Source organism: Delphinapterus leucas, chromosome 9 (genome assembly GCF_059928025.1).
Source record: "Delphinapterus leucas isolate spDelLeu-1000000601 "Yukka" chromosome 9, BTC_Dleu_Yukka2, whole genome shotgun sequence".
Lineage (NCBI taxonomy): Eukaryota > Metazoa > Chordata > Mammalia > Artiodactyla > Monodontidae > Delphinapterus > Delphinapterus leucas.
In genome coordinates this window covers 13,541,530-13,563,069 of record NC_143137.1, presented here as the reverse complement: position 1 = coordinate 13,563,069, position 21,540 = coordinate 13,541,530, and the positions used below count along the sequence as shown (strand labels likewise).

Here is a 21,540-nt window from a genome sequence, read left to right as displayed (position 1 = left end):
GGAATTCCCTGGTGGTCCAGTGGTTAGGACTCCACACTTTCACTGCTGAGGGCCCGGGGTTGGATCCCCTGGTCAGGGAACTAAGATCCCAGAAGCGACGCGGCACGGTCAAAAAGAAAAAAAATAAATAAATCACGTAATAGAATTAGGAACAAAAACACCGTTATTTGCGGGTCTGATGCAGGTTCAACCAGCACATGGCAACAGAAACTGTCAGTGCCACCGTCCAATAAAGAAGGCCTAAGGGTTAGTCTTAAAAATCCTAAAAAGAAATTTGATGATCCCAGCTGGTAAGGTTTTCCTCTTTATCTCTTTCTCTCTCAAACATTTCTCAGCAGGCTAGATGTTTTAGGAAAGGTGTCAACTTTTCTCAATGAACCTATATCCACAGAAATTTGACTAACTGATGAAATGATCCAAGAGGCGATGAAAGAAAAAAATATGCTTTGACATCTGCACATTTCAAAATGGCTCATTACACAAAACAGAAAGCCAAATTATGGGTTTTTAAAATTGTTTTATTTGGGAAAAGTGCGTCTTACAAAAGGGCAGCTGCAAAATACAGAGACCTCTGCAACAATTACTTGTTTTTGCTTAACGTGAAAGAATGAGTGGTATCCAAGGAATCAAAGCAGTAGATGGACAAATCAGGGGCATCTCCAAGTTATTTTCAGGAAATAGAGCAACAGAACGCAAATTTATAATTTCTGATCAAGGAATTCTTCTAACAATTTAACTTTAGCTTATCTTGTGGATTACCACCTCTCCGTCCCCTTTTAGTGGAAAAGCATGACTTACTACTGCAAACCAATTACTCCACTACAGGAAACACCTTAGAACATAGTTTTGAATCACACCTGTCTAGCTGCAAAGCTCAGGGATGGAATGAGGCAAATACCCACAAAAACGAACAGAAAAACCCGACAACAAAACCCCTCAAATGAGGACAAAGGTTTGTCAAAAAGTGCCTGGACTAGAAAGTCTAGGAGATCATAAAACATTAAATACAACTGTGTAACTGAGACCCAGTTTGTGTTAATACATGAGACAGCCAGATAGTTTGAACTTCTATGGCTAAGCCCATTTCCCTATTTATAGAGACAGAGCTAGCCCTGCTCTATTAACAGCTACCAATATACTGCTTTGTCCTTTAAGATCTATTTGCCACACGAGGCTGAAACCACTAAACTTGAGTTTTTCCACTAAGGCTACAGACACTGCATCTATGCAGGGATGAGAAGCTTGTTACACACTCACACGTACCAAGTCTATCAGCCCTTGGGAGTTAACTTCCAACTCTGCATTTATTTTATTCCACTATATCTTTATATGTGTTCTTTCACAATTTTCCTATCAGGCTAAACACAGTAAAAATCTCAACACAGTCGCACCTGGTTCTGGTTACCCAGCAGTAGTACTTGTGTGCAATTAAACAAGAGACCAAAACCACAGAACAAGTGCACAGGGTGGGGATTACAGGGCAGGGAACAGATATAAAAACACAGATGTGCAGAATTCACCAGAAACCTCAAGCATCCGCCTAAGTCTATAGCAGAAGGCTACATGCCACAGTTCAGATCCTTCACCTATCACCCCAATTCTTGGACCCCACAGCAGGGCCAATGCTGTTACTTTTGAACCTGGGGTCCTCAAAAGTGAGTACTGCAAATCCAGAAATGCTACCCTTGAACTGTGTGAATCTGGCTGAAAACAGATGACGCAACAAACCTACACTCTAACTGTCTGACAGTTAAATTCATGTTACAAAAAAAACTAACTTTAAGATTTATTTTTGTAACTTTTTTAAACAGAGAAAACAACATACTCCTTGGGGAAAGGTGAGGGATTGAGAAGACAGGCCCTGGGTAAAACTTATTACGACAGCACCTGGAGTTGAGAGGCCTGCCTAGAAGAGAACCACGGGCGCTGCCGCCACAAGCGGGGACGGCTGCTGTCTGAGGCTCAGCAGACCAGTTCACACGCCCCGCAAAGCTGCTATAGATCCAAGTCATAAAAATCTTCCAGCTCATCGTGAAACAAGTCCCACTCGTCTTCAGAGTCCGTCAGGTCGTCGTCCCCACCTGCAGCCAAAAGCATAAGCAACATCTCGCCCAGCTCGAAGGTGACAACCTCTTCGTCGTCGTTGTCGAAGGGGTTGCCGTGCTCTCTTTCCTCAATGAGCTCCCAGAAGTGGTTCCTTCGTTGGGCCTGTAAAAAACAGGGCCGTGATAGGGATGGCACTGCCGAGTAGCATCTTCTATTCTCTTGTTTCTAAGGCAAAACGTCCAGCACACCAGAGGGCATGACGAACCAGACTTCTTATTTAGGGTTTCGACTTTACCAATTCCTCCCCTCTGGTTACTTGAGGCCAACAGCTTAGTCTAGAGCTTTAAGCATTCTAGTTTCTCCTCTCACAGCCCTCCCAGTTTGCCGAAGTTGGTTTCCTCCTTTAATGCTCTAGTCTCGTTCCCAGTGTTAATCTTCTCCTTCCCCTACCCCAATCTGTGCGGGACTCAACTGAGAGTGTGGTAGTTCCCCTCCTTTAAAAAAACAGTGAGAGTTACCCGGTATCTGCTTGATGTTCCCACTTTCTGTCTCTGTGGCTCCTCTCTACGGCCATCAGGGTACGCATGCTTGTAAAAACAGTTCCCTCCAAATGGACAGCTCCCGCGTCCTTCATCAAAATACCTGCACGCCTTGTTGCTGGAAAGGAAAATATCGCAACCCTTATTCACAGTGGATTTCAGGTCTGTATTTGACTATCATCCAGGGTTTCTTTAAACGGGAAGGGATAGAACTGGTACGTCTGTTTACATCCCTTCCCAAGGTGTGTTCTTAAACACGTGTGTGCTATTGCATGAAACACTGACTAGAAACGGAAACTGGTCACGTCTACTGTTTAACAGCCCTAGTACCGCAGATCCAGCAGAGAGAAAACCTTTGAGAAAGCCCACACACAGGAACATAGGACAACTGTAACATGGAATCAGGACAAGGCAGACCCCATTCCTGGGGCTTTAGCTCTCTCAGCAGTGCAGACTTCATCGTAACGCAGCCCTCTGGCGTGCACCCCAAGGACTGTGTTATAGCAAGATACAGAACAGGTTAAGTGTTATCAGCGGTGACAAAATAAACTGTACTGGCAAGTAAAAGAAAGGGTAGGAAGGAGGTAGGAGTATATAATGCAGCACTGTTCTTTTCAAAGTGAACCCAAGCGACGTTGGGATCTTAGGTTGAGAAAAGGCTGCAGTGCTCATACCTCATTGCCTCCTTGTATTTCTGAATGAGTTTCTGCTTCTCTTCTTTCTCCTCCACCCAGTACTCACTTGGAATGACAAAGTTAGATGTGATGCGGCATTCTGGGCAGGACCTGGGAAACAATGAACAGGCTGCAATGCAAATTCCCCTTTACAGGCCCACTCTCCTTCAAGGACACACCCTGGTGTGTCACCTCCAGATTTAAAGACTTAACTGAAAGGCAAATGGGCTTTTCCTGAAAGGGTTCCACACACTGGTCACACAACTGACCATTTCTTTTGAGGCAAGACAAACTCCTTTATAAATTCAACTCAATGGCTAGCCAGTTCATTAAAAAAATAACAACTTAGGTTAAAAAAAAAAAGAAGACATTTCACACAGACTCCTTTTTCTTTCGTTTAAATAAATTTATTTCTTGTAACTTTGCTCTGTTTAGATTATGTAGTTTTTGTTCAGTTATGAGAACAATCTTTAAAGGATGGTGGATTATTGGCTAGCTTAATGGATGGAATAGGAAAGTGGAAAATGTAAAATGTCAGGAAACATACATTCAGAGCTAGATAAGTTTGTTCTCTGAACCTAAACTGGCTAATCCATTAAACACAATCTCCTCAGAAAAAAGCACGAAGATTCTACTAACTGATACATACGGTTTCCTCATTCAAATAAAAGTAGATATACCAACTAATCTAGAAGCTAGCTGAAATACAAAGAAGAAATCCCAATTAGAAGAACCCCCAGTTTCAAGATAAAATGCATGCATTTAAATGCGGTCCATCTGGTTGAAAGTTGGCACAAGATACTAAATTCTTCCCCAAAATAGAAAAGCACAAACGAAGACTGGGGAGGAGCCTCACTTTATGATCTTGCTCTCAAATTGCTTAGCACTCCTCCACTTGCGAATACACTTGAGACAGTAGGTGTGGTTGCAGTTGGAGAGGATCCCGAAGCGGCGCTCGCTGGGGTTGGCTTTTTCATAGACCACCTCCATGCAGATCCCACACACCATGTCCTTGCTGCGCTGCACAGCAAACGAGAGCTCCATGTCCTTCTCATGGGCCTCGATGCAAGACTAGAAAAAGTGGAGAGAGGTGCAATCAAGTCATGGAATCACGACAACTTGACAGCTAAAGACTCCTGTGCAGAGAATCAAACAGTCAGTTGAAAAGATAATGTTCCCAACACGACACTGAAAGCAGCTTTGTTCACCAGTGAGTACAGGTGCACCGACATCTGGGGACTTCACGATACTATAAAGTCAAACTCTGAGGACTCAACTTCAGGAACTAAAAAATTACCTAATTTTCTCTGTCCTGCAACTCAACCCCTGCTGTTATTCACACTACAGTTTTTCACACTAAGTTTGTTGATTTTACAGGTTTCTAGATGGAAAATGTAATTAGGATTAAGGCTGTAATTTACAACCTATCAGAAAATAAGGGTGAAGGAAACTAACCTTTATTAGGTGACAATTATGTGCCAGGCATATAATTCACATTCAAAATAAAACAACTTTATTGAGATATAACTTGCATCCCATATAATGCATTCATTCAAAGTGTACAATGAATTGGTATATGCACAGAGCTATACCACCATCACCACAATCAATACTAGGGACATTTTCATTACCCCAAAGGGAAACTCCAAACCCACAGCAGTCACTTCCCCCACTCAACACCTGTAGCCCTAGGCAACGACGAACCTGTGGACACGCTTATTCAGGACATTTCATATAAATACACGGCTCTCTGTGACTGCCTTTTTTCACTTCGCACATTTTCAAGGTATCTATGGTGGCACAATATATGATTATTTCATTTTCTTTTTCTTGCTGAGTAATATTCCATCGTATGGAGAGACCACAGTTTGTTTTTCCATTTTCAGGTGATGGACATTTTGGTTGTTTCTGCTTTGGGGCTGTTATGAATAGTGCTATGAACACTCATGTACAAGTTTTTGTGTGGACATCACATACTTTTTATTTTAAATGAGGTATAATTTATATAACATTATATTACACATATTTTAATCTCTAAGAAACATGCTAGTTATAGGAAATACAAAAAAGCAATAGAAAAGTCACCCACAGTCCCATATAACCAGTTATTTTTGTATATATTTTTATCCTTTTCCTAAACCTTTTTTTAAACATCTCTATTGGAGTATAATTGCTTTACAGTGGTATGCTGGCTTCTGCTGTATAACAAAGTGAATCAGTTCTACGTATACATATATCCCCATATCCCCTCCCTTTTGCGTCTCCCTCCCACCCTCCCTATCCCACCCCTCTAGGTGGTCACAAAGCACCAAGCTGATATCCCTGTGCTGATCTCCCTGTGCTATGTGGCTGCTTCCCACTAGCTACCTATTTTACATTTGGTAGCATATATATGTCCATGCCACTCTCTCACTTCATCCCAGCTTCCCCTTCCCCCTCCCCTTGTCCTCAAGTCGATTCTCTAGTAGGTCTGTGTCTTTATTCCTCTCCTGCCCCTAGGTTCTTCATGACTTTTTTTTACATTCCATATACATGTGTTCACATACGGTATTTGTTTTTCTCTTTCTGACTTACTTCACTCTGTATGACACACTCTAGGTCCATCCACCTCACTACAGATAACTCAATTTCGTTTCTTTTTATGGCTGAGTAATATTCCATTGTATATATGTGCCACATCTTCTTTATCCATTCGTCTGTCGATGGACACTTAGGCTAAACCTTTTTTTTTAAAAACAATCCCCTGAAGTAGGCACCGCTCTCCCGAATATATACAGGGGTTGAAACTGCTACATCACACAGCCAATACGCTGAGAAGGCAGAGGTCAAACCACACTCCACTGCTTCACCACCACCCACAGCCAAAGTGAGTTTATTAAAAGAGATGATTATGATTAGAAGCAAAATCTGCTCCAATAAATATAAGGTTTTTAATACAGGGTCTTCCCAACAAAAAAAAAATTCATGCAGCAAATGGGCTTAGGAAACCATAGTTTGAAACCTTCATCCATCGCTGATGAGAATGTAAAACAGTGCAGTCACTGTGGAGAAAGTTTGGCAGTCGCTCAAAATATGAAGCATAGAGTTACCATGTGACCCAGCAACTCTATTCCAAGGTAATCAAGACGTATGTCCACCAAAATTTACACACGAATGTTCATGGCATTATTCATAATAGCTGAAAGGTGAAGCAACCCAAATGGAAAAACAAAGTGTTGTACAGCCATACGGAGGACTATTACTCAGCCATGAAAAGGAAGGAAGTACTGATACACACTCTAACACAAATGAATCCTGAGAACATCTTGCTAATCTTTTAGCCAGTCACAAAAGGCCACATATACGAAATGTCCAGAACAGGGAAATCCATAGAGACAGAAAGTAAAACAGTTGCCAGGAGCTGGAGGGAGGGAAGAACGGAGAGCCGTGGAGCTAATGAGCCAGAGGCTTCTTTTCTGGGATAATGAAAATGTCCTAAAATTAGAACAGTGGCTGCACAGCTCTGCGAATATATTAAAAACCGATGAAACGTGCATTTTAGAGTAAATTGTATGGAATGTGAATCTCAGAGAAGCTGTTATTTTAAAAAAGAAGAAATAAAAAGGAAAAAAAGCCCCAAAGTCTGAGGTTCTAAAGCACAATTTTCTTGATAAAGCAGTCAAGAAGCCTAGGAAGGAGAACATCCCTAACTTAATGATAATCACCATTTAATTCACCAAACATTTCTTTGAAATGAACTGACAATGTTGTGAAAGGGAAAATATAGTTCTCACACCTATTAACAGAATATCTTCCTTAAGACTTACTTTTATATGTTGTGATCTTTGGGCAGCATCCATTGGATGGAGGACCTGCAGCCCACACATATCACACGAGTCTCCGTGGAGATACACACAGTTCTCCCCATATCGGCACTCTCCCACCGCAGCATAGGGGCAGAGCTGCTTCTTTGTTTCCACTGCAGTTTGCTCCTTCTCTGATTCTTCCTTGGTCACTGAGCCCTGCAGGGGTGCTTCAGTGGAGGAAGGGGCAGCTGAAAACGTTTAAGAGTGTGGTAAAGGTCCAAAACGGATAAGGCAGATACATGAACTATAAATAAGGTAACTGAGAAACTAACTGAAAAGAAAAAAATGAAAAGAACTTCAATTAAACTCCAAAGTAGTCTATTGAACTAATTCCCTTACTCTTGAAAGAAATGAATTTCTTCTGATACTGACATTTCCAAGATAAGCCTTGTTTTAAAATTTTTTTTAAAAACCTTTTTACGTATTTCTTGTGCAACTGTACTGATTAAAGGAGAGAGGTTTGGGACTTCCCCGGTGGCACTGTGGTTAAGAAATCCGCCTGCCAATGCAGGGGGCACAGGTTCGATCCCTAGTCCGGGAAGATCCCACATGCTGCGGAGCAACTAAGTGTGTGTGCCACAACTACTGAGCCTGTGCTCTAGAGCCCGTGCTCCACAACAAGACAAGCCACCACAATGAGAAGCCCGCACACCACAATGAACAGTAGCCCCTGTGCGCAGCAATGAAGACCCAATGCAGCCAAAAATGAAAAATTTTTAAAAAGAAAAAAAAAGGGAGAGCAAGAGGCTTCAGTTTTTCAAAACATTCTAAATTCATTACTATTGGGATTCAAAAAGTTTCTTTCACTCCATCTGTTAAGTCTTAGGTAACCTGATTTAAGAGTATTAAGATTAGACTAAATATGAAGATTGGAAGCAGGAAGCTTGTGAAAACTCAGCTAATTGATGAACTACTCTCTATCCCTCGGACTTGTTTTTATTCTTCAAAATACTCACTACGGCCACAGTAGGGCTGCCCAGGAACAAACTCAATGGCGTTCACCCAGTCTTCTGAACCCGCTCCTACAGTTGAAAAGTTTGAATTTCTTGACTCAGCTTCGCCCATATTCATTTCAACAATCGGTCCAACTACTGATGAGGAAGCAGCAAGGGCTGACTTTGCAGTTAGATCTGTAGCAGTTGCTTCTTCCTGTTTCAATGGCTTGCTGTGTTCATATCTTAAAAATAAAATAAAACAAAATTTAAAAAAGTCGGCAGTCACTGTCTAACCAGAAGCCTCTAGATGGAATATATTCCCTATCCTGTCCTTGGGTTCTTTTCAAACTACTGTGCCTATGAATCACGTGGAAAACTGTTAAAAGGCAGATACCTAATTTCTAAGTCTGGTGCAGCCCGGAGTTTTGTGTGTCTAAGCAGCCCTCACACGTGCCACTGCTGCTGCTCCAGGGAGGGACCAGTGTGAGCAGCAAGGCCATGAACCAGGGGTCGGCAAACTTAGAGTCAAATACACACAGATTCGGGGCTCTGCAGGTCATACTGCCCATGTTACAACTATTCAACCCTGCAGTTGTGGTTCAAAAGTAGCCATAGGGGGCTTCCCTGGTGGCGCAGTGGTTAAGAATCCGCCTGCCAATGCAGGGGACACAGGTTCGAGCCCTGGTCTGGGAAGATCCCACATGCCGCAGAATAACTAAGCCCGTGCGCCACAACTACTGAGCCTGCGCGCCTAGAGCCCGTGCGCCGCAACAAGAGAAGCCACCGCAGTGAGAAGCCCGCGCACCGCAACAAACAGTAGCTCCCGCTTGCCACAACCAGAGAAAGCCTGCGCGCAGCAACGAAGACCCAACGCAGCCAAAAATAAATAAATAAAATTAAAAAAAAAAAAAAAAAAGCAGCCATAGGCATTATCTAAATGACAATGCGTGCTGTGTTCCAGTAAAACTTTACAAAAACAGCCTTTGGTCAGGTTTGCCCTACAGGCCATATAATTCACCTACCCATGCTGTAGAACATCTATTACCCTTCAAATTCCACTCTAATTAGGAGTTTCAGACAGTTGACTACAGTTCCCAGGGCAAGTCTGCTAAAGAGATTGTGCAGCCAAAATTAACACTGATTAAGAAAGCAAGGCTGACACTCAAATTCAACAAGTAAACATGTGAAACATTTTACCAACACATAAAATTCCCCCAATATTAAAACGCAGAGATAGTATTTACAAAATATGCAGTATGTATTTTCTTTTCCCACATCCATCCATTCACCTAATTTTCTTTTCTAAATTCTTACCCCACGCATCTCCTGATTGATTTTCATCTGTAAAATTATCATTGACCCTTATCCCCAAATACAGAAAAAAACGTGTTTATTTCCTTTAAGAAGCACCTTGCTGCCTGAGAAAATCCTCACAATTCTTTGAGCATTCTAGGCCGAGAGATTCACCCAGACACAATAAATTATGAATGCAGTATATAAACTGTGTTATATAGTATGTATCCAGCAGTAGTTGTAATTAATTAGTTAACTGGGCAGTACTAACCATGGATCATCTGTGTTATAGGTGTCTGGGTTTACATCTAAAGAAGAGGTAAAACTTTAACTAAAGACTGTCCTTTAGCTTATGGCAAACATTTGCTGAGCTGGTCTTTATCTTTATATTATCTCAAATCTTCCTATTTCCTACTCCTAAGCATTAGGTAACCTACTCTGCTTTGCAGTACAAGTAATCTGAGTATCCTGATATCAGCTACAAAAGCCAGTGCGCTTATCCCACAGACTGGAATTATGCCAGCTGAAAATATGCTCTTTCACTTGCACCACCTCACTTCATCATCAAAAAACTCTGAGAAAGTATTCTTTCGTTTTATAGATGACGTGTAAGTAGTGCTCTAGGTCTAATGTGACTCCAAAGCCACCCTGTAAAAGAGAGCAGCCATTAGCCGTTATCTAGCTGTTTATACTTAAATAACATTTAAAACTCAGTTCCTTGGTCCTGGCACTAGCTACGTTTTCAAGTGTTCAATAAGTAGTCACACGTAACTAGGGGGTCACCTTTTTGGGCATTCACACTATCACACAAAGTTCTATTAAACAGCACTGCTCTGAAGTTTGTTTCAGAGCCTTAAGGAACCTTAGAAATCTATCCCCAGATCCTCACATTTTAACTGCTTTCACCGCCTTTAAGTTAGAAAAGAACCCAGGTTTCAGAATTAAGACAGGCTCGAATTTAAAATGCCAGCTTCACCAATAGAGAAAGCCTTCAGGGCTTTGGGAAAGCTTTTTAAAGGATTAAATAAAACTAAATGTCAAGATACATAAAGGGTCTAAGAAATAGATATGACACCCATATTTTAGTTCTTTCTTTCTCCTTTGCCATGTTCATTTCAAGAATTTCAGGGTAAATGACTCAAAAAACTACTTAAAAGATAGGACTCGAATGCTTATCACCATCTATCAAATTGCAAATACTACCAAGTTTTTGAAAGGAGTGCATTTTGGTTTTAAGGAAAATTTATCAAGGAATCAATAAGGTATAAATAAAAATTTTGAAAGCACAGAATATTAGCAAGAAAGTTCACATTTGTAAATAGTGCAGAATATATCTATATAAAATACGCTTCTGAAGTAAAATTTTGTGAGTAAATGCTAGGAAAGGTAGAGCACAAATAAGAAAGAATAAAGCAAGAAAGAAAAAGACAAAGGCAAAAGCAATACTCCCATTTTGAAAGGAGTTTACTAAAAGCTAATGGTTCAGTGAAGCATGGAAGTCTTCGTAGAAAAGGGACTGGCCCCCTACGGCCCTCAAGTCAAACCCAACGGGAGCTAGGAATGGTTTTGGCATTTTTAAATAGTTGGAAAAAAGATCATTTTGTGACACGAAAAGTAATTGAAATTAAAATTTCAAGGACTTCCCTGGGGGGGCCAGTGGTTAAGACTCTGCACTCCCAACGCAGGGGGCATGGGTTTGATCCCTGGTCGGGGAACTAAGATCCCGTGTGCCACACAGCATGGCCAAAAACAAAATTAAAAATAAATAAATAAAATAAACTCTCTCTCAGAAATGTTTAAATTAATTAACTAATTAATTAAATAAAATTTCAGTGTCCCAAAATAAAGTTTCATTGGAACACAGCCACATCTATTAGCTTATGTATTTATCTAGGGCTGTTTTTGTGCTACAAGAAACCGTATGGCCTGCCCAGCCACAAATATTAATTCTCTGGTCCCATACTGAAAGTCTTCCAGGCCCCGTTAAAGAGAATCCTCACATCTATTGGATTCAGTCCATGACAGTGGCTTTGTAAAGTTATTAATTCTTTAAGAAATTAACACAGAATTGCCGATCCTTTAAGCCACAGTGGTAAGTTAATACTGAGGCTACACTGAAACTAATATTGAGTTTTTCTTTCACATCTTGCAAAGAATACTTTGATACAGTATCAGTTTCTATCTAAGGAAGTTTAATCCATTTTTCTTCTATCTCTACACAAAAGACAGACACTTCTCCCTCTGGTTGGCTTGCAACTCCCCACCCCCAATCATTCTGAGCTTTGATATCTGCCTTTAAAGATTTTAACTTATGGGATTTGGTAGGTCTATAGGGCAAAAAAAAAAAAAGTCCCTCCAAAGGGGAATTCCCTGGTAGTCCAGTGGTCAGGACTCCAGGCTTCCACTGCAGGGAGCATGGGTTCAATTCCTGGTCAGGGAACTAAGATCCCGCATGCCTCATGGTCACTCCAAAGGAAACAAGATCTACCATAACAATGGTTGTCAACCAAGGCAGCCCTGTCCCTTTCCCAAGTAGGTGTTCAGAAACAATGACCAGGAGTTCTAATGGCACTTACTCAGTGGGGGCAAAGGATGCTACATCTCCTGCAACAGTCCTGAGCAACAAAGAACTGGCATCACTAAATAACAGCACCCCATTATGCAACACGGATGCAGCAATACTTCTGCAATACGGATACAGCAACACTTCTGCAACACAGATGCAGCAACACTTCTGACCTGTTAGAACTAAGATATCATTTCATTATAAACTATTCCCTTCATGAGGAGTTAAACTACTCAAAATCCCTGGGCATTGGCCAAGTTGCATAAAAAGATCTCTACATAGTATAGTAAGAGTGAAAAGTAGGCTTAAGCCCCCAAGTACCATTTTAATGAGGAAACAAACAGTCTTGGATCTTGGAACAAGCCACTCCATGAGATTCCTTCCTTAGCTAATCTATAATCAAGCTCTTAATAATCACCTATATCAGCCTGTCCCAAACAATTATCACCAAACTTTCCTTTCAGGTAGACTATTGGGATGTAGGTTTCCCTAACTCCTTTCACTTTACCCTAAGAGCACTAAACCCAGCTCAAATCAGGATCATTCCCCCAAAACGGAGCTGTATACCCTTACTAAAGAGAAAACTGCTGACTAACACATGGAGCCTAGGCCTTAGCTCGGATTTCTTCAATTTACCCCCTTATTTCCCAGTTATTTCACCTCTATGGTCCAATCATGAGTTCCTCTTCTGAAATAAGAGGCTCATCTGTTAACAGCCATAATTTTCCACAATCTATCACACAGTATATTATTCTCCAAGTCTCTCTGCTGCACACCTTAGAGCCCCGTGTCCACTCTTGCTTACATTCAATTCCTCTCTCCCTATAGTTTACAAGGATTCTAAACTGACTGCCTAGTCAAGGAATTACGTTGGTTTAAAAATCCTGCAGAGGAGGTGGAGTCAAGATGGCAGTGTGGGAAGACGCAGAGTTAGCGTCTCCCCACAACTAGGGCACCTGCTGGCCGCTGGTGGTGAACTCTGACACTCAAGGAGACAGGAGGAACCCCAAAGTGAACCAGTAGGACATAGGGAGACTGATGGCAGGAGAAGTGGAGGCCAGACAGGATCGGTGCCCCTGCGGGCAGGGAGATCAGGAGAGGCAGGCGGGAGGGGCCCTCCAGGAGGAGGGGAGGGCGTTTCCCCACCCACTCAAGCCCAGGAAGCCTGCTGGGCTCCCAGGTGAGGTTTCCCGGCCCTCTGAGACCAACATCTGCTCCTTGAGCCTAAGCCGCACCCCGCACAGTCCCCAAGGCCTTTTCCAGCACTGTGGGTCCTAAGCACTGGCCCCGCCCACTGCCCAAACCTTCCCCTTGCTTGGGCCCCACTCGCCACAGCTAAGGCCTTTCTCCCCTCCCCCCAACTTTTTCATTTCCCTCCTCCTTTTTTTTTTTTTTTTTTTTTTTTTTTACTATTGTGATACTGATGCACCTTCTGGTTGTTGACTCATCTATATTTTATTTTTATATTCTTCCTAAAATATCTGTTAATTTCCTAGGCTAATTTTATTTTTTACTATATTATTGGGGTTTTTTCTTTTTTTTTGCCACCCCAGGCAGCTTGCGGCATCTTGGTTCAAGAGCCCGGAGTCGGGGTGAAGCTCCTGTGGTGGGAGTTCCAAGTCTGAACCACTGTACTAACAGAGAAACTCAAACCCCAGGGAATATTCATCGGAGTGAGGCCTCGCGGCGTCTCTCTTCTTAGCAACAAAACCCAGCTCTACCCAATAGCCTACAAACCCCAGTGTTGGAAGCCTCAGGCCAAACAGCCAGTAAGACAGGAACATAATCCCACTCAAAAAAAAAAAAAAGAAAGGGAAAGAGAGAGAGAGCAAAAAAATATATCACAGATGAAGAAGCAGGGTAAAAACCTACAGGACCAAATAAATGAAGAGGAAATAGGCAATCTATCTGAAAAAGAATTCAGAGTCATGATAGCAAAGATGATCCAGAATCTCAGAAATAGAATGGAGGCACAGATTGAGAAAATAGAAGAAATGTTTAACAAAGATCTAGAAGAACAAACAGAGATGAACAACACAATAAATGAAATGAAAAATACACTAAAAGGAATCAGTAACAGATAACTGAGGCAGAAGAAGGAATAAGTGAGCTGGAAGACAAAATGGTAGAAATAACTTCCGAGGAGCAGAATAAAGAAAAAAGAATGAAAAGAATTGAAGACAATCTCAGAGACCTCTGGGACAACACTAAAAGCACCAATATTCGAATTATAGGGGTCCCAAAAGAAGAAGAGAAAGAGAATGGGTCTGAGAAAATATTTGAAGAGATTATAGTTGAAAACTTCCCTAACATGGGAAAGAAAATAGTCACCCAAGTCCAGGAAGCACAGAGAGTCCGATACAGGACAAATCCTAGGAAGAACACACCAAGACACATATTAATCAAACTAACAAAAATTAAATTCAAAGAAAAAATATTAAAAGCAGCAAGGGAAAACAAAAAGTAACATACAAAGGAATCCCCATAAGGTCATCAGCTGATTTTTCAGCGGAAACTCTTCAGGCCAAAAGGGAGGGGCAGGATATACTTAAAGTGATGAAAGAGAAAAACCTACAACCAAGATCACTCTAACCAGCAAGGATCTCATTCAGATTTGATGGAGAAATCAAAAGCTTTTCAGACAAGCAAAAGCTAAAAGAATTCAGCACCACCAAACCAGCTTTACAACAAATGCTAAAGAAACTTCTCTAAGCGGGAAACACAAAAGAAAAAGACCCACAAAAACAAACCCAAAATGATTAAGAAAATGGTAATAGGAACATACATATCGATAATATCCTTGAATGTGAATGGATTAAATGCCCCAACCAAAAAACATAGACTGGCTGAATGGATACAAAAACAAGACCCATATATATGCTGTCTACAAGAGACCCACTTCAGACCTAGGGACACATACAGACTGAAAGTGAAGGGATGGAAAAAGATTCCATGCAAATGGAAATCAAAAGAAAGCTGGAGTAGCAATACTTGTATCAGATAAAATAGACTTTAAAATAAAGACTGTTACAAGAGATAAGGAGGGACACCACATAATGATCAAAAGGATCAATCCAAGAAGATGTAACAATTATAAATATTTATGCATCCAACATAGGAGCACCTCAATACATAAGGCAAATGCTAACAACCATGAAAGAAATCAAAAGTAACACAGTAATAGTAGGGGACTTTAGCACCCCACTTATACCAATGGACAGATTATCCAAACAGAAAATAAATAAGGAAACACAAGCTTTAAATGACACAACAGACCAGGCATATCTAATTGATATTTATCCACCCAAAAGTGGCAGAATATACTTTCTTCTCAAGTGCACATGGAACATTCTCCAGGATAGATCACATCTTGGGTCACAAATCAAGCCTCGGAAAATTTAAGAAAACTGAAATCATATCAAGCATCTTTTCTGACCACAACACTATGAGACTGGAAATCAATTACAAGAAAAAAACTGTAAAAAACAAAAATACATGGAGGCGGGCTTCCCTGGTGGCGCAGTCGTTGAGAGTCCACCTGCCGATGCAGGGGACACAGGTTCGTGCCTCAATCCGGGAAGATCCCACGTGCCACGGAGCGGCTGGGCCCGTGAGCCATGGCTGCTGGGCCTGCGCGTCCGGAGCCTGTGCTCCACAACGGGAGAGGCCACAACAGTGAGAGGCCCGCATACCGCAAAAAAAAAAAAACAAAAAAACATGGAGGCTAAACAGTGCGCTACTAAATAACCAAGAGATCACTGAAGAAATCAAAGAAATTTGAAAATACATAGAAACAAATGACAACGAAAACACCACGGCCCAAAACCTATGGGACACAGCAAAAGCAGTTCTAAGAGGGAAATTTATAGCAATTCAATCTCACCTCAAAAAACAAGAAAAATCTCAAATAAACAATCTAACCCTACACTTAAAACAACTATACAAAGAAGAACAAAGAAAACCCAAAGTCAGTAGAAGGAAAGAAATCATAAAGATCAGAGCAGAAATAAATGAAATAGAAATGAAGAAAACAGTAGTAAAGATCAATAAAACTAAGAGTTGGTTCTTTGAGAAGATAAACAAAATTGAAAAACCTTAGCCAGACTCATCAAGAAAAGCGAGAGGACGCAAATCAATAAAATTAGAAATGAAAAAGGAGAAATCACAACTGACACTGCAGAAATACAAAGGATTATAAGAGAATACTACAAACAACTACATGCCAATAAAAAGGACAACCACGAAGAAATGGACAAATTCTTGGAAAGGTACAATTTTCCAAGACTGACCCAGGAAGAATTAGAAAAGATAAACAGATCTATCACAAGTAATGAAATTGAAACTGTAACTTAAAATCTTCTAACAAACAAAAGTCCAGGACCAGACGGCCTCACAGGCAAATTCTATCAAACATGTAGAGATCCTTCTCAAACTCTTCCAAAAAAACTGCAGAGGGAGAAACACTCCCAAATTCCTTCTACGAAGCCACCATCATCCTGATACCAAAACCAGAAAAAGATATCACAAAAAAAGAAAACTATAGACCAATATCACTGATGAACACAGATGCAAAAATCCTGAAGAAAATACTAGAAAACAGAATCCAACAACACATTAAAAGGATCATACACTATGAACAAGTGGGATTTATCCCAGGGAGGCAAGGATTCTTCAATATACGCAAATCAATCAATGTGATACACCACATTAACAAATTAAGGAATAAAAACCATATTATCATCTCAATAGATGCAGAAAAAGCTTTTGACAAAATTCAACACCCATTTATGATAAAAACTCTCCAGAAAATGGGCAAAGAGGGAACCTACCTCAACATAATAAAAGACAAATATGACAAACCCACAGCAAGCATCATACTCAACGGTGAAAAACTGAAAGCATTTCCACTAAGATCAGGAACAAGACAAGGATGTCCACTCTCGCCATTCTTATTCAACATAGTTTTGTAAGTCCTAGCCATAGCAATCGAAGAAAAAGAAATAAAAGGAATATAAATTGGAAAAGAAAACTGTCACTGTTTGCTGATGACATGATACTATACATAGAGAATCCTAAAGATGCCACCAGAAAACTACTAGAACTAATCAATGAATTTGGTAAGCTTGCAGGATATAAAATTAATACACAGAAATCTCTGGCATTCCTACACACCAACAATGAAAAATCAGAAAGAGAAATTAAGGAAACACTCCCATTTACCACTGCAACAAAAAGAATAAAATACCTAGGAATAAACCTGCCTAAGGAGGTGAAAGACCTGTACTCAGAAAACTATAAAATACTGATGAAAGAAATCAAAGATGACAGAAAGAGATGGAGAAATATACCATGTTCTTGCATTGGAAGAATCAATATTGTGAAAATGACTATACTAGCCAAAGCAATCTGCAGATTCAATGCAATCCCTATCAAACTACCAATGGCATTCTTCACAGAATTAGAACAAAAAATTTTACAATTCATATGGAAACACAAACACATATGGAAAATGACTATACTAGCCAAAGCAATCTTGAGAAAGAAAAATGGAGCTGGAGGAATAAGGCTCCCTGGCTTCAAACTATACCACAAAGCTACAGTAATCAAGACAGTATGGTACTGGCACAAAAACAGAAATATAGATCAATGGTACAAGATAGAATGCCCAGAGATAAACCCACGCACACATGGGCACCTAATTTACAATAAAGGAGGCAAGAACATAGAATGGAGAAAAGACGGCCTCTTCAATAAGTGGTGCTGGGAAAACTGGACAGCTACATGTGAAAGAATGAAATTAGAACACTACCTAACACCATACACAAAAATAAACTACAAATGGATTAAAGACTTAATTTAAGACCAGACACTATAAAACTCTTAGAGGAAAACATAGGAAAAACACTCTTTGACATAAACCACAGCAAGATCTTTTTTGACCTACCTCCTAGAGTTCGGGAAATGAAACCAAAAATAAACAAATGGGTCTTAATTAAACTTAAAAGCTTTGCACAGCAAAGGAAACCATAAACAAGACAAAAAGACAACCCTCAGAATGGGAGAAAATATTTGCAAATGAAACAACAGACAAAGGATTAATCTCCAAAATATACAAACAGCTCAATATCAAAAAACAAACAATCCAGTTAAAAAATGGGCGGAAGACCTAAATAGACATTTCACCAAGGAAGACATACAGATGGCCAAGAGGCACATGAAAAGATGCTCAACATCACTAATTATTAGAGAAATGCAAATCAAAACTACAATGAGGTATCACCTCACACCAGTCAGAATGGCCATCATCAAAAAATCTAGGAAAAAAAAAAAAAACTCTAGAAACAATAAATGCTGGAAAGGGTGTGGTGAAAAGGGAACCCTCCTGCACTATTGGTGGGAATGTAAATTGATACAACCACCAAGGAGAACAGTATGGAGGTTCCTTAAAAAACTAAAACTGGAACTACCATATGATCCAGCAATCCCACTACGGGGCATATACCCTGAGAAAACCAAAATTCAAAGAGACATGCACCACAATGTTCACTGCAGCACTATTTACAATAGCCAGGACATGGAACCAACCTAACTGTCCACCAACAGATGAATGGATAAAGAAGATGTGGCACATATATACAGTGGAATATTACTCAGCCATAAAAAAAATTGAGTTATTTGTAGTGAGGTGGATGGACCTAGAGTGTGTCATACAGAGTGAAGTTAAGTCAGAAAGAGAAAAACAAATACCGTATGCTAACGCATATATATGGAATCTAAAAAAAAAAAAGGTACTAATGAACCTAGTTGCAGGACAGAAATAAAGAGGTAGACATAGAAAATGGACTTGAGGACATGGATAGGGTGGGAGGGCAAAGTTGGGGCAAAGTGAGAGTAGCATGGACATATATACACCACCAAATGTAAAATAGTTGGCTGGTGGGAAGCAGCCGCATAGCACAGCGAGATCTGCTTGGTGCTTTGCGATAACCTAGAGGGGTGGGATAGGGAGGATGGGAGGGAGGCTAAGAGGGAGGGGATATGGGGACATGTGTATACATATGGCTGATTCTCTTTGTTATGCAACAGAAACTAACACAGTATTGTGAAGCAATTATACTCCAATAAAGATTTTTTTTAAAAAAATCTTGCAGAGACCATCCACTACAAAGAATCGCTCATTCACAGTAGGATGGATTTCTAACACCTATTGCCCTTTTTAATACTGTGACTGACTACAAGAGACATATCTGGGTTTTTTAGTTTGGGGGTTTTTTTTGAGGAGTGTCGTATCAGTTTTTTCCTTCTAGCAATATTGCAATGAAAAAAATCAGCAGAGAGCAAAATGACCACTAAACTCAGATACCAGGGGTTCCATTTCTGGGATCCTTCCTACAGTCACATGGAAAGAATCTTGTATTTCTTCTCTACCCTTAGTAGATTTCCTAAGTAAAACAGATGTGAGATAGCCTAACATCAATATCCCACCCGTCAATAATTTCTTAGTCTTTTGAACTCTAAGCATTTGAACCCAATAGCTGACACAATTCTTTTCTGATAACAGGATGCTAAAATTGGCTATGACACTGTCAAAATATCTTACCTAGTGTGATCATTTAAAATATGCCTGGGACTTCCCTGGTGGCGCAGTGGTTAAGAATACGCCTGCCAATGCAGGGGACACAGGTTAGAGCCCTGGTCCGGGAAGATCTCACATGCTGCGGAACAACTAAGCCTGTGTGTCACAACTACTGAGCCTGCGCTCTAGAGCCCACAAGCCACAACTACTGAGCCGTCATGCCACAACTACTGAAGCCCACGTGCCTAGAGCCCGTGCTCCACAACAATAGAAGCCACCATAATGAGAAGCCAGCACACCGCAATAAAGAGTAGCCCCCGCTCACTGCAACTAGAGAAAGCCCGCACAGCAACGAAGACCCAACACAGCCAAAAAGAAATTTTTAAATAAATTTTTTTAAAAACTTTAAAATATATAAAATAAAATATGCCCAAAATTCTTTAACAGTCCTCCCCCCTTCAACAGGTGGAGGCCAATTTCTTTCCCCTTGAAGGGGGGCTGGACTTAGTGACTCGCTTGTAATAAACAGAATATAGTGGAAGTGACAGTGTGTGACTTCTGAGACTAGATTATAAAAAGGTATTGTGGCTTCGTCCTTGCTGTCTCTCTTGAATCACCTACTCTGGGGACAATTTAGTGTGAGGACACTGAAGCAGCCCTAGGGAAATGTCCACGAGGCGAGGAACTAAGGCCTCCCACCAACAGATGTGTGAGTGAGCCACCTTCCAAGTGGTCTTCCGGGCCCCACTGAGACTTCAGATGATGGCAGCCCTGGCTGAAATCTTGGCTGCAATCTCTTGAGAGTCTCCAAGCTAGAACCACCCACTCAGCTAAGCCACGCCAAGATTCCAGACTCCAGAAACTATGAGATAATAAATGTTTACCATTTTCAACCTGCTGAATTTCAGGGTAACTTGTTTAACATCAATAGATAACTAATACACTTAGATATTTTCTAAACTGAGAAGATAAAGAAAAGCTCTAACTGGGACTTCCCTGGTGGTCCAGGGTTAGGTCTCAGCACTTCCACTGCAGGGGGTGCGGGTTTGTTCCCTGGTCAGGGAACTAAGATCCCACGTGCCGCGCAGTACGGCCAAAAAGAAAAAGAGAAGAAAAGCTCTACCCAATTGCTAGCAGAACCCACAGAACCCACTACTGCTGAAGTGCAATTTAACAGGATTATGATACCAATTCAATGAATGATTATAGAGATTACTTAATAACTAATCCCTCTTGATCTTCCACCTTCTGAGATAGATACTAGAGACTGTTCTGAAGCATTTTCTGTAAATCTTGGCTTAAAATTTAGTCTTGCGAGCTCAAGTGGTTTATGAAAGTTTAGTTGGAATGAGAAGCCCTCTTAACTAGTAACCTAATACACTGTTCCAAATGCCTATGATCTCATTTTCTCTCCATAATTCATACTAATAGAGAACTGAAACTAGTCCCAACTGGTCAAATATGAACCTTATTCTTGGTCTTTAAGAGGAAATGCCATTAACAAACATGCCTTCACCACACCCTATTCCTAGGTTTGCTGTAAGTTGCTCCTCAGGCACTATTTAAATTTAGGACTGTATTATAAACTCATTTTTTAAATGTAATACATTCCCTCCAAGAGAGAGATGTCAGTGTGCTAACATTTCTAATGAGCACTTTTTAAAGTACTATTTTAGGGAATTCGCTGGCCATCCAGTGGTTAGGACTTGGTGCGTTCACTGCCATGACCTGGGTTCAATCCCCGGTTGGGGAACTAAGATCCTGCAAGCTGCGAGGCATGGCAAAAAAAAAAAAAAAGGACTATTTAAAATCTATTATTTAAAATGTTGTTGGAATTATGTATTTTCCTCTCATTTTTTTCTGCCAACCTCTCCATCCACCCCTGAACAAAACTGAATTGGAAACAAATTCTTACCTGCAGCGGTCTCCGTAAATACAGTACCCTCGCTGAAAATACTTGCACACTACACCATATGGACTGTCAGAGAGGTCATGTGAGTATCGACAGTTATCTCCTTCCTTACAAACCCCATGCATGAAATACCTGTGAGACAAAGAACCACAAG

The 21,540-nt window shown here is 40.7% G+C and overlaps 1 protein-coding gene across 4 annotated transcripts in view; it reads right to left on the bottom strand.

The window, feature by feature from the left end:
* Window positions 1–497: 497 nt before the first annotated feature.
* The window catches only part of MKRN1 (makorin ring finger protein 1), a 28,754-nt gene continuing 7,711 nt past the window's right edge, over window positions 498–21,540 (bottom strand). For 3 of the 4 annotated variants that reach the window (XM_022579668.3, XM_022579684.2, XM_089917318.1), the window contains exons 2-8: window positions 21,390–21,518; window positions 8,061–8,281; window positions 7,066–7,292; window positions 4,116–4,330; window positions 3,260–3,370; window positions 2,565–2,703; window positions 498–2,208 (exon numbers count right to left, since the gene is read on the bottom strand). In XM_022579668.3, coding sequence (XP_022435376.1) covers window positions 1,996–2,208; window positions 2,565–2,703; window positions 3,260–3,370; window positions 4,116–4,330; window positions 7,066–7,292; window positions 8,061–8,281; window positions 21,390–21,518 — 1,255 coding nt within the window. In that variant the 3' untranslated portion in view covers window positions 498–1,995. The remainder of the gene's footprint in view (window positions 2,209–2,564; window positions 2,704–3,259; window positions 3,371–4,115; window positions 4,331–7,065; window positions 7,293–8,060; window positions 8,282–21,389; window positions 21,519–21,540) is intronic. The other variant, XM_022579676.3, reaches the window with a different exon arrangement.